The sequence below is a fragment of the Clupea harengus genome, unplaced genomic scaffold, assembly GCF_900700415.2.
Source record: "Clupea harengus unplaced genomic scaffold, Ch_v2.0.2, whole genome shotgun sequence".
Lineage (NCBI taxonomy): Eukaryota > Metazoa > Chordata > Actinopteri > Clupeiformes > Clupeidae > Clupea > Clupea harengus.
Genome location: NW_024879881.1, coordinates 8607 through 26001, shown reverse-complemented (window position 1 = coordinate 26001; position 17395 = coordinate 8607). Strand labels below are relative to the sequence as shown.

The window sequence follows — 17395 nt, the reverse complement described above, 5'->3', positions numbered from 1 at the left end:
CATCCTCAAATTCGTTTTGATAGCACATGGTCATGTGAAGGACAGATAAACACTTGTGTCTTTCCCACTAGCAATCTAGGATATGCACTATGTAGCTCTGTGTTACGGGCTGGAACACCCTGCAAAAATGGAAGAAACGCTTTCACATTCATGACATTGCAGGCTATACTGCCAAAAGACACCAGTTAGTGTGTTGGCAAGCTTCTATCAGTGCCAATTGGGCTGTTGGTGGTGTTTGCAAGGTTTGTGCATGAATTTTAGGTAGTTAGCATAACAGAACTACTTATTGCTGCTTTTTTTTTTGGCGGCCCCTACGGTTTCAGAATGTAATTCACTGTTCGACCATTACCAAACAGCAAGCTAGTACAACACAAGACATAGCAAACCAGCTACGCACTGAGAATAGCGAGCTAGCTCCTAGTTCAGATTTGGTGACGTGTGACATAGCATTAAACGCGTTTTGTCCCCTCAGCCAAACTACTAGCCTGACGATGTCATACTCATAATTCTAGTCAGAATATGAGTCTGATATCGCTCCATTGGGCTGTGATTATGGGGCGTGTTTCAACCGAACCAGGAGAAAAAATGCCTCTTCGCTCAATTGGTTACCTACAACCAATCAGAACAACGTAGTATGTGACCAGGGGCAGCTGATACATTACACTTTTACCGGATCCTGTAGGAAGGAAGGCAAAAACATCTTTTCGATTGACAAATGCCTTAATCGCGTTTCTCTGTTCCTCTTTCAAAATGAATGCACTGTCAATGTCTAAATGGACTCGAATCTATACATTTCAGCTCTCCAGCGGCAGCCATGTTTGTTGAAAACGAATTCAACTCGTGTGTTGGTGACGTGGTTGGTTACGTTACTGTTGATCATCTGTCCATCATCGTATAAAGCCCGCCTTAACAATTTGATTGGTACGGCCAATATCTGTCCGCAGATAATTTCTCCTCAATGGAGTAATGCCAGACCGAACTTCCCAACCAAAAAATGTGTGGGCGGGGCTAAGTTCGGTCTGGTATCCAGGCTACCAAACTACACGTTGCAAGACAAAACTTTACAGGAAACATAAGGTCCGTTTCTTTCTGATCAGGGTAATTATCGGGGTAAAAATGATGCACACCAGGCTCAGATTATTTCTACTGATGTCAATGAGGAATGCATAACATTTAGGCAGACAACACATATTTTGTTAGCAGCATTGTAGCTTTCAAGGGAAACTTTTTAAATGTGGGCCCTATTTTCCCATCTTTTTGGGTCATTTTTTTTACTAGGGAGTATTGAGTAGTTTGTTTTCCATTTACAGAGTTAGTAGAGACTAAATACTTTGTGATTCTTTAGCACTTAATACTGTGTATTTCTTTAGCATTAAATACTGTGTGTTTCTTCAGCACTAAATACTGTGTGTTTCTTTACTTTAGTTTTTTCATCGCACAGCGTTATTTTGTAGAGCTAACATTTTTCCATTGCGATTGCCCTCATGTCTCTGTAGACCCGTGTAGAACTGCACTTTTATTTTGATGAAAAGATCTCGGTGGCCATCTTGACCGTCTAGGTTTGCCCAGAAGGACACCGCTAACTGTCTAGTTTGAGCATGGCGGTGTTAGAAAATGGAAATTGTAACCGGTCTGACAGCGACAGTTAGCAAGTTATTGCAGTTCTCCGGCTTGTCCGTGAAGAAGAATGTGTCTGGGACCAAAAATATGGAAGAAAAGGCGTTAGAGGTTTATGGTAAAATCATCATTTAAACTACCTACGTTATCGAATGTTGCTTGTTAGGTTAACTCTCAACTGAACTATCCACATTCTGAAACGACGCGCTCACTATGGAGATCACTATATAATGTGATCTAATGTGTCAAATCTAATGTGTAATAGGCCGATTTTAGCTGCTCTCTACTTGGCTTATCTCTACACTAGTTTATACATTGCGCCATTCTATATGGGGGGGGGAATCGTAGTTGCATTGCCATTTGTCAGTGTTTATGGTTGCTGGCAAATGGCAAATTATTGTTATTTTGATAAGATAGCTCATTGGATATGAATTAAAATAAGGTGTCATGAGTTGAGCATTGAGTCGACCGGAAGTTTGTAGTGTTAGCATTTTCTGGTTGTGTTTCAAGATGTCAAGATGCTAACGCTGAAAAAGAATGTACTACATCAGAGCCCGTACAGTATAGGGGTGTTACTTCCTTCAATTCAATTTCATTTATATAGCACCAAAACAATAAAATTGCGCTTCTGTTGTAGATGTTCCGTCACAGTTTGTCAAGCCTGAAAATCTAAAGCATAATAAAGGCATGGCATTGCAAAAGAAAAATAGTTGACCATGAAAATGAGGACAAAACTTGGCTTGACTTTACACCAGCTGTGTGTTTATGGTTAGGAGGATAGATTGTACTGTCAACAGATAATGGTCAGCTGTGTTAACCTGTTACTCTCTCAAGTTAACATGGCTGTAGCCATTTTTTGGGAACACAATAGGCGAATTTGAATTTTGAATTATTAGCCACTTTGGCTTGCCCTCTCCCACTAGCTGTTGGAGGCATCCTAAGCTTAGTGTCAGTGTGAGCAATTTGATTGTGTTTAAAGATACAGTATGCCATTCTGGCGAAAGTCTGTTATTTTAGCTTAACAGCAAATTAAATTACACCCCCTCCTTCTGTGCTCAATTGATGGGCTGGAATTGTTAATGGCTCAGCCCGAGCCACTGTGTTTGTTTCTCAATTACAGAGCCAGGACTGTGTATAAACACCTGAACAAATCACTTCTAGTTTAGAACATGTTGCATTGAAATTTGAATAAACTAATCTTTGATCTTTTTGTAGATGTTATCCGTACCATTCGGGATCCAGAGAAACCCAACACACTAGAAGAACTAGAGGTCGTGTCTGAGAAATGCGTTGAAGTTCAGGAACTTGGGGATGATGAATACCTCATTATTATCAAGTTCTCCCCTACAGTACCCCACTGCTCTCTGGCAACGTTGATAGGTGTGTACAGTGTTTTGCGCAGAAAAACATTATTAAAGATTGTAGCGTAATTAAGCATTTTAAGTGCACCTATCTGTACCTGTGCATGCAGGAGTTGTCAAAGGTAATATAACACAGTTCAATTACAGGGGTGGTTGTTATTCTGTTTTCAATAGAATTATAATCTAGAAAAGAACATAAGGGAGTTCATCAGTCCTTTTTCCGCCAGCAGCTGGGTGGTTTAGGTGCTAGTAAAGATAATGTATTTATCTCTGTTACTTCATTCTGTGTGGCTGTGGCTGAGAGGGTTAGAAATGAGGCTGTGTTCACATGTAACGTATTTTTCGCTTGTCATCTGTCAAAAAAAATTCCGCTTGTCATCTGTCGCTTGTCATCTGTTAAAGTAGGTCGTTTTTTTCCTGAGAAGTTGAACATTTTCAACTGAAAAAGACTCCCTGATCTGTAGACAAAAATGCTGGTGACGGTGTTAAAAAACACTAACAATGTTTTTCAAAACATCGTCTACTCCATATTATTGTGTAAAACAGACATTGACAGCTTCAAAACAGGCGTTACATGTGAACACAGCCTGATGCTGCATTTGGAGCAGCTGAGACATATGAGAACTCTTGTGTGAAACTCAGTCACCTTGGTTATTGTTGAGGTCAAATATATCATCTCCTTAATGTGCCATCTCTACTCAGCATAAGTAAGTAGCGCCACTACTGAAATTTGACACGGTTTAATATTCACGACAAAACATACCGTTACATTCTAATGCCAGCCAGAAGTTAAGTAAAGGAGTAGCCTATTATATAAACCTTTTGGTAAGGTTGGAATTTCTTAGACAAGGAGATATTAATGCTGAGTTTAAACGGTTCTCATGCATGTTTCAGTGTCCAAATCTGACAAAACACAATGCTTGTACAGGATATAGCTACCCAGTTTCTGAGTGTTATCCACTACTTCCCTGTTCAAAGTCAAGACAAGATCAACGTTTTTCTCAGTTATAGTAGCATATCAGTTGAAAGACTAGCCTAAAAAGTAAATCCCAGGCCTAACGTAAGCATCTCATCTGATAAGTCATCCGACATGGTGTTTAGTGTGAAATGTTGCTAAGTTTATTTACCAAGTGTTGCAGTCCTGAAATAATTACTTTAACAGCTTGGTTTGGGGCAGTGCATAATTAATCAGTGTAGGTCATCGTTAATTCATCATTAAATAAAGATGATTTTAAATAACACTTGTCTGGGCATAATAATATAAACAATATGCATTGATGATGATGATGATGATGATGATGATGATGCTACTAATGCTCGTGTCCACACCGCTGTTGAAAAACAAATCCTGCAGGAAACACTGAATGACTAATTGTTTTAAACAATCAAGATCTCAATATTGACAAAAATAATGATGATTTTTCTGATTGGTCTCAAGTCAAAAGTTTCATTAGGCTAGGACCTACATGCAGTGGCCTTGACATTTGAAACTGGCCAGGTTCCATTCATATCCAGTTTGGTGGCCGATTCAATGGAAGCCGATTGAAGTGCAGAGAACTGCAGTCCAGCCAAATCATTATTTAATAGAGCACCCACTCTTCAACACCAAAGTAATGTCAGTGAATGTCAAAGTCAAATGTGATTTGTATTTCTTGCTGCCACAAATGAGCTGGTCATATGTTTAGCTGTTTATCTAGTTGGCCAGCAATTTTTTTGTCAGGATATGATCCTTTTTTTATTGGTTTGGACTTTGGATGAACAAAAACAAATGTTTGACATTTTTGTTTGAAAACAGGGATTTTGTAGATGAAGCTTTAATGACTTTTCTCCCTGCTTCTCACCCTGTCCAGGCCTCTGTTTACAAGTCAAACTACAGCGATGCCTACCCTTTAAACACAAGGTGAGCACTGTGCAATCTTCCATTTGATTACAAGGAAAGCATCTAGTGTACAGATGTATGATTGGGGGGGGGGGGGCTTTTTAAGACTAGTAACCCATGTTTAATCTGTGATTTTAATATGGGATTAGGCACTATATAGACCAGCTACCCACCTGTGTTATACCTTGAAATGACAACTGCTGGTTAGAGATGCTATCCTAACATCTCCCCAGCATCCATCACATCCAATGTGGTATTAGTAAGAGGGTTCCTGCAGATATTGCATTTTAGTGAAATGATGCTCAATGTATTTTGGTTCTAAAAGCCACACATCACCATCTGTGTACATTTACTTCTGTATGTATGTATGTATGTATGTATGTATGTCTGTATGTATGTATGTATGTATGTACAGTTGGAAATCTATGGCCTTTCACCTTTACCATGTATGTATGTATTTGTTTACATGTATGTATGTATTTGTTTACATGTATGTATGTATTTGTTTACAGTTGGAAATTTACATTTCTGAAGGAACACACTCAACTGAGGAGGACAGTAAGTACTCACCTCAATATTTTTGGAATATTAACTAAATATAAATATCCTAAATATCTTAATGAGAAATGCTGTGTTGTTTGAAACTGGTCGGAATCTAAGTCATGGATTTATACTTTTGTTCCACTGCAGTTAACAAACAAATCAATGACAAAGAGAGGGTGGCTGCTGCAATGGAAAATCCTAATCTGCAGGAAATTGTGGAACAGTGTGTTATTGAGCCTGATGACTAGTGCTGCCGTCCATGTTACGTCTTTAAGCACTGGAATCACATATCAACTGTGAGGCGTCTGTGCTCTGTCTGTTCCCAAGAGGCATGTTCTGTTTCTCTGATGCTGCCTCTTTTCTTCAAATTATATCAAAATGAATGAGCTTAAATCTAAATAAATACTGGTTGTGGCGTGCAATGATATTGAAGCATTGCTCCTCTAGCTACATAATACATTTTCAAATCTAGTCTGCGGAGTGCAGAAGAAAATTCCTAAAAAGTGAAATTCCATGGTGTAGTGAGGTGGAATAATTCTGTAGTTTTGACATGCAGATTTCACCCAGACTTATTGTAACAGTATATTACATTAAAACGTTTAAATCAAGCTTTGTCATAGGTTTTCCTGTGATTTAACTGCTGCTGCAGTAAGCTACATATATAGTATATTCCTGAAATGTAATTTATATTTTATTGGTTTTTATTGTGTAAATTCTATTTTAATAAAGATTACCGTCCACCTTTATTCAGAGTGACTGGAAAATGTCCTGTCTTTTTCATACCCAATCCTGTCTTTTTCCACACACATTCTGTAGTTCTGTAGAGTTTCAAAAGGTAGATGTGTGCTATGAACATTTCTCATATACATTAGTTTTTTATAAAACAAATGTCACTTGAGTCTAACAAGTCTGAAACCAGTCACTCGAAGAGCAACCCCACACCAAATCTGCAAAACTAGAAGCTATGTCTCAGCCTTTCATTTTTCCAAAACATTACACACATAGTTATGTTATAAGACACAACAATCACTATCAATTTCTTTCAAACTGATCAAATGGATTCAATTATTTTTTTCTTCAATCTACACACAATACTCCATAATGAAAAAGCAAAAACAGGGTTTTGTGGCATTGTGTTAATTTATTTACTTCACTTACTACATGGATGCTGATTGATGATCCCAAGTAGAGCTAGCTAACGCGTCATGCTAACGCATGCTAATGTCCTGCTATCAGGCACACTGGAGGAGCCACAGGTGTTTACTACCTCGGCAACAATCAGTGAGATAGAAATATACGACAGAAACTGCAAGATTGACACTAAATTCGCTTAATTCACAAACGTTGAACTGACATCCAAGTGAAAATTCCAGTATTTTGTAGTCATTTGACAATTGCCAGTCGCATCATTTAATGCTTCAATTAATTACTATGCGATACCTTGACTCTGTTAGTCTCCTAATTTGTAAATTCTCAATTTGTTTTCCCCAAATTCACCATTTAAAAGGGAAACTTCACTGGTTTTCAACCTGGGCCCGATTTTTAGATCTTTTTGGGTCCAGCTCCACAAAATGGCATGCTCCGGGTCAGAGTATTCCACCACTGACAGGCTCAGAATGTAATTAGGTGTCTGACTACATGGACAGGACTCCTACAGAGATAGAACTGTGTTCACACTATTTTTTGTAAAAACAGCCATTTTCAGTTTCTTTACAGTTACTGAGGTAAACCAACACAGGTCCATTTGGGCCCAGGTATAGGAATGCCCGATGTTTTGAAATATCTAGAAACACATGGTGATTGTATTGTGGTGGTATTTTCATTCCAAGGGAAAGGAGCGCAGTAACCATAGGCCACCTAACTCTGACCCATCAGTCCACTTAATGTGGAAGGAAAGATCTCCTCTAATGTGGTAGCGAGGAGCATTTTGAATTTGGAATGCAGTACTGATTGTAAACGCTTGGTGCCCGGAGTCATATTATTTGTTACTTGATCTTTTACTTCACCAATGTATATCAGCATGGCTGTGATTATCCTTGGCACCTAGTCATCAGCCTCACACATGAAGCAGTATCACAGCATAATGTGCATGCACATGTGTGCTACAAAAGTACATTTTAAAAATACATTTTATTTCTATGTTTTACCCACACACATGAAGGAATAGTCAGACAACTAAACCAAGTACTTCAAACGAAAGAAAAGAGAAAAGAAATTTGGACCTGGGAATAGGGTCTTATGTCTTATGTACATCCTAATTGTTTTATGACATCTTTAGATTGGAGAACTCTTGTGCTTCATGTGCTCTCCAGTTCATCAGCCTCAAATTACCAACAAAGAAAGAAAGAAATGATACTATCTTCAGTTTCACATGTCAAATAGAATGTGTTGAGTTACAGAAATCAGTGTATTCTGGATCATGTATAAATGTACACAAGGCTGAAATCTGTTCCATTTCCGTGCACATGCTCAGATGCTATATGTTTCAGATTTAATCATATTACAAGGCAATGCTAAAAAAAATCTGTTCATGAAAGCAATTTCATTGAAGATTCAATATACTGTAGTGCAAAACAACGGAGGAAAGTTATACTTTTCACCGACACCAATTATATAATCAAATATCAGCCCAGAACATTAACACGGCAATAGACATTTTAACTCAGAAGAGCACAGTACATTGTGTTAATGTATTTATAGTTCTAAATGTTACAAATGTTGTACTAAGGGTTTGCTATAAAAGGCAGCATGCACGGTACATTGTTATTCCACATGTCGAAGTCACACGCAGAAGGACACTCTCATTGGCTGAGATGAAGATCACAGAGCCTTTCCTCAAGATCAGATCAGTCTGGGAAGGTGGAGCAGTAGCGGTGGCTTCACCACTGACCACCAGCAGGATGCTAGCACTGTCCACGGGGTTAACGGTGTAGTCCTTCACAGTGGTTGGGATCTGTTCATTAATAGAGTGAATATCAAGACGTGTTAAAGGAAACAAATGCAAAACTGACTAAGCAAACCAAACAGCAAAATCTTGCTATTAGGCCACAGCACTGCTTTCATTACGAGTTTACAGTACTTGAATATTAATGCACCTGAAAGCCATCTAAATACAGAGTATTTCTACTGAACTATGTTTAAGCTTATCGAGGCTTATAGAACCCCTTTATCACTATCATTACAAAAATTTCACGAATACCTGCTGTCGTGAGCCATAGTACATCAATATAGGATACAATTACAATGCAAAGGATCTATAAATTATATAGTACTTATGAACCCTTTACTTCATTTTACAGAGCTACATGGTATTAGTTGATGTGTTTCTTGTTAAAATATTAGAAACACTTTGCTGATGGTGCAGAATAAATGTACTAATTCAAATGGACATATTGCACAAAATGAAGCAGGTAGGTTGATCAAATTCACCCAGTCACTTCACAAATTCACCTTCATTTGCTCATTTTCAGCTCTGGTATACAGACAAAAAAACAAGCAAACAAGCACAAAAATTGTGGACCACAAAAGCAGATAATTCTGATGGTTCAACATGTTGGACGCGGTGTTGTGAGAGAGGCCTGCAATCACCAAAGGACAAAGGTAAATAATAGGTAAATTCACAACAATAGTCTATTTACCTCAATCCTCATAACAGAGAAGTCAGGAACAGCAGGGTCGTAGAGGTAGACGAAGGGATCTGAGCAGTCTTGCGTGCAGGGGAACACCTTAGAGCTGGCTGGGCTCGGGGTGTAGTTCAGCATCTCACACAGTGTGTTGACATCAATATATTTCGGGGTTAATCCAGCACGCACAGTATTATCTGAACAGGCCATGCACTCAATGCAGTCTGTTAGGAGAGAAGAGAACCAGTTGAAGTTCAGTTGGCAGCTTTCAATCCAATGCACCAGGATAGAATAAGAGACATGTCTGCAGGGCTATTATTAAATACAGACCTCCACTCAAGTAGGCATGTGGCTCACTGGCCCCCAGGAACATGGCTTGACCCGGCTCCAGAATCATGTGGTTGAGAAAGAAGATGGAGAAGCATCCTATATCCCCTGGGTACTGAGAATTTAGTCGCAGTAAAAGCTTCCCGTAACTTCCCAAGGTATCTTTACCTGCCTCTTCTGGACACAAAAAAAGTAATTTCACACATTAAATGTATTCGTACTAGAAAAACGTGTACTGATGTACAAAGTTCACCATTCACAAACATTTTTATGCTATTGAGCTTAATTTATGTTGGTATTCTGCATCAACTACAACCAGACCCATCTGAAACTGGGTATTCTCTTTATCCCCTTTCCCAAAACTGATGTCTTGGGCAATCTGATACCAACAGCAGTTAATGTAGCATGGTGTTGAATAGCTACGCAAATTACACAGTTGGCAGCCTAGTACATATCCAAGGCTTGAAAAAAGACATAAATATTCACCATCATCAGTGATTCTTTTTACCAACATGTTGAGCTGATCAACAAATACTTTCTTCTCACAGTTCATCATTCTGGTGAAGCACATCTTCAAAGCCTTGGCAGCACGGTGCGAGTTGTTGACATTGTTCTGTAGTTCCTCTGAGGCTTCATTTCCAACTAGTGTATGAAACTCTGGAACAGCTGAAAAACAAACACAACCAACCTTAATAACCAACTTGTTAGAATGTATTATGAACTTCAATATTCAATCTGTTTCTTAACTACAATATTCTTATTATAACGAGGCACTGGGAGTAGCAAGAGCCTCTGCTCATTCATAAGTTCTGAAGACTCAAAAGACTTGAGTGAACCATGACATCCTCCTCTCTACACTGTCCAATCTGGGCATTTCGGGGAAAGCCGAATCATACCTCACTGGACGTTCGTTCAGTGTGACTTGGCAGGGACAATATTCAAAATCTACCACCTCTCCATTAGTGTACCTTAGGACCTCTCCTATTTTCTACTTACACCACTTTCTTAGGCGAGATTCGCTCCCATTGGTTCTCCTACCACTGCTATGCAGATGACACAGTACTTGTCTTTCTGCCCAAAACTTCAGTTTCACAATTTATGATCAATGACCAATTTAATTTCGTTGAGCATGTGGCTTCTATCTCAAAGTCTTGTCAGGTTCACCCTCTATTAGGCCTGGGCGATAAAACAATAACAATACGTACTGCAATAGACACTTCCTCAATACCGATAAGAAAACTGGTAGGTAACAGGTTCAATAAGTTTAGCTGGTTAAATGCAATGTGTCAGAACCACACATATTGAATTGTCAAAAGTTCAGGTGCATGAACAAACATTGAGGGTGTCCCTCCATGACTCAGAAACAGCCCTTGATTCTGCCATGTGCCACACGTGACATGTAAACAGCCAATCATTTATGGAACGCGCGTAAGAAGATGAGTGCAGTTAGGAAGGAAGCAAGGCAGAAATTCCCAGGTCAGAGGTCACAGGTCAGCTTGCCAGTGTGGCAGTTATTTGAAGTTTGATCTGAGGTCAGAACAGCGCCACACCTGTTGACTTCAATGGAAGTTGTTTCCAGTATGGCAGCACATGGAGCTGGAGTTCTGAACAGTCAATGCAACCCTATCTGTTTTAAGAACTACGAGCGACTGAACGGTTACATTTGAAAATTAAGCACAACTTAAACTATTTATTTTAGACTATTTCTTTTGCAGAATCTTAACCAAGTGCCTCCCCACAATTAATACATTACAATATGTGAACGTGGAGTGCATCTCAATCGTTGACATGTAAGTAAATTGACTACATTTGTTAAACTTCATGAAATATCAGCCATCTTGCAAATGGCATGTAATGATTGCAGCTAAAACAACAGTAGCCCCTACATTCAATTGTATTCAATTACAATCGCTATGGACGGGATCACTTGTTCGAAACTATTTGGCAGTGCATAAACCACGCATGAATAATTTCTTACTATTTTTATCATATTTTGTAAGTTGCTTTGGAACAAAAGCATTTGCCAAGTACTTAAAATGATTATAGTTCCCATAATGAATCATAAATAAAATTCTGATAATGTGTAGTCAAGCATACTTACTTTTCAGAAAGGCTGAGATTTCTTCCACTGGCCTAAAGCCGCACAGACCCTCAAAATGTGTTATTGCTATTGCCATCTCAGGCTTGTGGTTGCTGTCGGGATAGTGCTCTGGAAACTGGGTATGGAGCTGAACAGCCAACTCCTATAACAAACAAAGAGTTAGTGGTGATCAGTTGTTGTTATTCCAGCATCATAGGATAAAAGACCAAATTATATTCCCCCTGCCAGTATGGTCAGATAGCATTGTTTTACCAGCACCTACAGCCACAGTGTCTACAATTAATACCAGACTTTTACTAAGTTACTAATTTATAACCTAAAATGGAACTTATATGTGCATACCACCTATAAATACAGCCTCTCGCTGCAACTTTAGCAGAAGAAACAACATATGGAAAGCATTAAACTGATCTACAATACCTCTGTACTTACTCTGTTAGGGTGAGCCTGAATTGATAATGCGGTATTCACAGACAGGACTTTAAAAAGAAATGGCAGCTGTCCATGAAATGTGTCTTTGACTTTCAACCCCAGGCATGCTGGATTTTCTGCAATCCACTGTCCAAGTGTCCTCTGTGGTATCCTGTTGTCTTTAATGGAAGCATCCCCTTTTGGGTGCGCACCCATCCAGAGCTAAAAACACACCCCAGAAGAGTGAAGACAAAAATCATTTTTTAAGCATAATTACTCATCTTCTATGCCACTACCAAAAAGAAAAAACATATTTTGAACAGTATTTTCTTTTCATTCAGCAGGTTTAAATTGAGATAGGTAGAGAGAGACACCATTGTTATTTCATCCTTATCAGGCACTGCACATTCTTTTGCGTAAAGTGAAAAAAGTGTCATTAGTATAACTAATTAAGAATGAACTAAGATAAAGTCAAACCTCAGCATAGTGTTGATCATGTCCAATAACTGCTTGGGGATCATCTCCAATCACCAGTTTGGCCACTTCACTTTCCAGTCCAACCTTTCCCCAGGCGTAATTTTGTACCACACATGACAAAGGAAATACTGAAAAGTAAATGAATATCAGTCAGCAATAAGTTTGTTGTGATTGAATCATAAAACATTAAAGCAGGCCTGCTTAACTGCCCATTAGCACATAATGCATGTTGTATTTGCACGCAGCAAAACAGCTCTCTTCTCCAACACACTATTTAATCATAGACCTTCGCATAATTCAAACCTAATTTGATTAACAAGAATACGAGATAACATTGCTTATAAGATCAAAACTATGCCAGCAGCATTTTTCTTGCGTCTTAGGCCATTCCCAATTAGCTTGTAAAAGTAGGCAACGGATACGTTTACAATGGCAATGTCAGTAATGTTATATATCGGTTTCTCAGAAAAATGTATAAATAATGAATAATGAAAGCTCAACATGCAGGGCTCCAAGGTCATAGTGGCTGAGGAACATGCGATATTCACAAGGGCACCAAAGCCAGAGGAGGGGGGTCATGATGGCCACGGCTGTCGTGCTGTCAGTGAAATTATTTTCCTATTCCTTATTATTTGCTCTCATGGTTTTTGTGTGACATTACGGCTAAAATATTAACATACGCGCATCTCTACTGGGGCTTTGGCAAATGTTACCCATTAAAGCAGCAATAAGGAGTTCTGTTCCAAAACTAGCAAGCGAACTACCTAAAAGGCATGCAAAGACCTTGCAAACACCACCAACAGCCCAGCTGACACTGTTAGAAGCTTGCCAACACACAAACTGGTGTATTTTGGCAGTATAGCTGGCAAGGTCATGCTGTGTAAGCTTTTCTTCCCTTTTTGCAGGGTGTTCCAGCCCGGTACACAGAACTACATAGGGCATATCCTGGATGGCTAGTAAGAAAGACACACACAAGTGTTTATCTGTCCTTCACATGACCATATGCTATCAAAATGAATTTGAGGATGGTACCAAAAACTAATTGCCTATAAAAACCATACCTCAAAAAGTTTCATATTGTTGAATAGTGTTACTTTAATCGTAGCTACTCGTGTGGAATGCTCCTGCAGTGCAATGAGAGATAATAACTCATCATTAAAACATTTGACTTACAGAAAAAACAGCAAGAAAGAAGAAACTTTCAAACAGCACAACAGGGCATGACTGTCAAAACCTTTACATTTAACAGTTACAAGAAATGATAAAACAACAGGTACAGCAACTGGTCTCTTCCAGCGAAGGCTGTCAATCACTTAATTCCCAAGTGTATCCACGCCTCCTTACAATATAGTAGAATAATGTATTAACGACTAATTTCTGTGGGGAAATAAAAAAATTGCAGATATCAGCATCGGGAAAACTAACTGTTGGAATTAGACACTGTAGATGGAAAGACAGTTTAGACAAGAAAAGTGACGTGAAAAATAGGCTACTTGTCATTGAAACACATAGGGATGGGCTGAGTAGCACAGTAGTACTGCAGCTCACCATCAGGGGCGCTAGACTTATCGCACATAGTAACTGATACCACAAAAAAACAAAAAACTCAACGAGTGGCAAATTGTTGGATAGTGTTTCTTTAATAAAGGCGAAAACCTTTAGCCAAAGCATTACAAAAAGACTAAAATCTTTGTTCTAATATTACAGATTGATCTGGATTTTACTGGAAAATGTCATGTTTTCCATGTTAATATTTGTACAACTCAAATAAGCTTAACAATGAATAGAAAATATAATTGCATTTTCACAAGGAATTATAAAAGTTGATAGTAACGATAGGTTCATACGATTTAACATGATGCATGCTGGAAATTGTCAGAACATGCTAGAATCTACCATGATAAACATGACTGTGTTTCCTGATGCGTAAATAGTTTTCAAATTAAAGAAATACATGTGTCTGATATGTGGTTTTTGCAACAGCGTCACTGAAAACCTTTTATTAGTCTATCATTTTATGCTATAGTGTAGGATTAAGATAAAAATGTGCTGAAAACACTCAACACTCAATTTGTGACATGCAATGCCAACCTGTTGATGTATCCCACAATGATTTATTATATAGTCACTATAATTAATGTTGTCAGTCATGTTCATTTTAATGAAAAGGGACAAAACAATACTAGAATTCCTGCATATTTTCCAAGCCCAACTGGATGTACTGACAGTGAATGGTTCAAAACGCATTTTCTTGCAACTGAAACTTTGAGACCTTGAAACCTCTGACTTTTGAAAGTGTCTTCACAACATTATCTTATTTCAACCACAATAATTGTGTAGTCTACATCATGCAGCCTAACACACGTTGTTCTTATATATGTTTTATATGTTTGGAGTTAGTCTACATTTTTTACATTTTATAAAAGCAATAACAACTTATGCTTTCGAGATAATAAATCAATCAACAAAGAAACATAGATAGACCATTGTGTTTAGTTAGGCTCAGACGTAGGCTATTGGGTGAAGGCTTAATGCAACATATTACCAGTTATTTATTAACAGTTCATCTATTAATAGTTATCTATTCAATCCTCTCCATGCAAAATGACGACCGTCACTCCCACACTCTATTAAAAGATTGGGCTTCACTGTCTTTTCCAACCCCTCCTCCAGACTAGCTGACCATCAAGTCTGTCAAGTCAGTCAAGTCAGTCAAGTATGTCGAAAACTAAGCGACTTTTAAATGTCAAGAGACAACCAAGCAAAAGCTTGTCAGGAAGTTGTTATAGTGGCTTGCAGGCCAAGTCCCCTCCACGATATTGAACTAATAATGTTATAACTATGCGCTGCGTTACATTTAGACATACACATTTCCTCCAAAGTGATTTACACAATTGAGCAATACCGTAGGCTGTGTAGTGCTTTTCAAATAAGACACACACGGGTATGCGGGGGTTTGTGCGAGCTTTACTGAATCGCCAATAGCCTTCATCCCGAACGTGCTCTGCCTACAGACCCAGGGCATTACGGGAGATGCAGTTCTACATGGAGCAAAGCATCTTAATTCATCTTCTAGCGACATCGAAAACCCCACTATTTCTTTTAAGACAAACGAATGTCGGTAAAAACAGGCTATTTTAGACTAACTGTTTTAGATGACAGCGTGGTGTGTTCGACTTTTGAAAATTCCTGTCCTCCCCTACATGACATCGCTTAACCAGCCACAGAATTAAAAGATTCATGTTGAGATTCCATAACGCACTATAAAGTGATGAAAGGAGACAAGGTGACAGCAGAAGCTAAAAGAGGCCATTATCCACTCGATCACCTGCAAAAAACGTCACCACCTAACAGCACTAGAAGTCGGCAAGCCGAGATACGACAACCTTGTTCAGCTGCTGTACATGTAGCTAGGTAATACAGGCAATCACAAAGCACAAATCACGAATCGAAGTGTTGTATGATGGAAACATCCTATAAGTTATAATGGATGAAAATTACATAAGGATCGAATGACGTTATCCTACAGCTTCAAATGGTTAACAGGATCATGATCATCTCCCGGAACCAATGTCAAAATACATTAAAAACAACGTATAAGATTAGCTGCGTTAGCTTCCACCTTAGCAACCACCCCTATTCCCTTTCCTGGCATGTTTAACAAAAACACAGATCATTTTTACAAAGAAAAGTGTAACAGCGTGCCATTTACCCCTTATATCCTCCATGACTGCCGCAAATACAAACAAACCAGGTTGCCTTTGGAATGAGTGGAGTGTCCCGTTCCGTGACCAATGGCAGGGGAGGGGCTAAATGAGACCCAAGACCTAGGGCATGTTCAATCTGAAACCGGTGTGCACCGTTTTGCTACGGTTTCCGGGTTGAACTACATTCCTCCAAATCTGGGTTCTGCTGGAGGCAGGTGACTGTGACGTAGCGATAGACGAGCGAATTGGGCGATGCGAGCGAAAAAATGTGGGAGAAGTTGAATCCTATGCAAATGAGGAATTTCGCCTAGCGGTGGCCAGTCAGATTGCATTTGAACTCGTTGTCATTTCGTGCCTTATTCATAACCCTAGGAGATACCAAAGGTAGAATTAATTATTTGTGAATGACATTGTAATTATGCAGTCATCATCTGTTCTATATTTAATGTCACTTACCCTTTCAAATGATCAAGGTTACAAGTAGTGGTCAACCGATATGGGTTTTTCAATGGCCGATGCCGATATTTAGAGAACAGGGCGGCCGATGGCCGATATATAAGGCCGATGTCATGTAGGTTTATGTACATATATTTAATACTGTTATTGTCTACATTGTCTCTGTTTGCTTATGTAGATATGCACTTTGCACTCTACTTACTATTTTAAATAAATAAAAAAAGTAATTTCCACAAGTAATCAAAAAAATAAACTCTATATATTTATAGAGTATGTCTATGTTATTTACTCTCTGAAGGTCGCTTCCATCTTTCAGTAGATTTCTAAATTCTCAGGACACAGCATAGATCTCTACAATCCCGTTTGTAAATTGGCGATATGCCATTTTACAACCGTCAGTGGTTCAGCTCTTTCCACACCACCCAATAACTTGTGATTAGACGAGAGAAAGTCAACATTGCTGCCAGCGATCTCATTCCCCAAAACAGTAGAGTTGTCTGTACAGTGGATAAAATAAGTAAATAAAACTATCTATTTTATCGCTTCAGGACAGTTTTTAAACTAAGTCGCTACATACATCCGTTACAAGTAAAAGTAACGGGTGCTTTTGCAATCGTAGACGACTGATAAGACCCCAGAGGGTTTTAAACACTGCCAAGTTAGGTTGATATATTGAAGCACAGACAAACACACATACACACACAAACACAAACACCTGCAGAGAGGGAGAGAAACACACACACAAGTGCAGAAACATTATGTTAGCCAGAAGGCCATAACATTCGTTCCCCATAACGTTGTTGGTAAACTGATAACAATAAAGCTAGCTTTCGGACTGCTTTTATCGTAAACCCACTCTTTGAAGCGAAGCTATCTCTAGCCCATTAGGAAAT

General features: G+C 38.8%; 2 protein-coding genes across 2 annotated transcripts; one reads left to right on the top strand and one right to left on the bottom strand.

The window, feature by feature from the left end:
* Positions 1-1541: 1541 nt before the first annotated feature.
* Positions 1542-6146, top strand: ciao2a (cytosolic iron-sulfur assembly component 2A). The gene is made up of 5 exons (XM_042705345.1): positions 1542-1735; positions 2833-2997; positions 4829-4878; positions 5370-5415; positions 5548-6146. The coding sequence occupies exons 1-5, from the start codon at positions 1615-1617 to the stop codon at positions 5646-5648; spliced, it is 483 nt and encodes a 160-aa protein (XP_042561279.1). The 5' UTR covers positions 1542-1614; the 3' UTR covers positions 5649-6146.
* Positions 6147-7511: 1365 nt separating this feature from the next.
* Positions 7512-16178, bottom strand: mpi (mannose phosphate isomerase). The gene is made up of 8 exons (XM_042705344.1): positions 16052-16178; positions 12340-12467; positions 11884-12084; positions 11452-11593; positions 9837-10016; positions 9354-9527; positions 9039-9247; positions 7512-8353 (listed from the first exon to the last, which is right to left on the bottom strand). Exons 1-8 carry the CDS (start codon positions 16065-16067, stop codon positions 8135-8137), a joined length of 1269 nt encoding a protein of 422 aa, XP_042561278.1. The 5' UTR covers positions 16068-16178; the 3' UTR covers positions 7512-8134.
* Positions 16179-17395: the final 1217 nt, after the last annotated feature.

Bases quoted from the DNA above. Each gene is read 5' to 3' on its own strand.
- ciao2a (XM_042705345.1), top strand. From the start codon at position 1,615: ATGGAAATTGTAACCGGTCTGACAGCGACAGTTAGCAAGTTATTGCAG. The intron at 1,736-2,832 runs GTAAAATCATCA...ATCTTTTTGTAG, and splicing joins AAAGGCGTTAGAGGTTTATG to ATGTTATCCGTACCATTCGG. The intron at 5,416-5,547 runs GTAAGTACTCAC...GTTCCACTGCAG, and splicing joins ACACTCAACTGAGGAGGACA to TTAACAAACAAATCAATGAC.
- mpi (XM_042705344.1), bottom strand. The intron at 11,594-11,883 runs GTAAGTACAGAG...TGTTTGTTATAG, and splicing joins TTCAGGCTCACCCTAACAGA to GAGTTGGCTGTTCAGCTCCA. The intron at 9,528-9,836 runs GTGAATATTTAT...TTTTGTGTCCAG, and splicing joins AAAAAGAATCACTGATGATG to AAGAGGCAGGTAAAGATACC.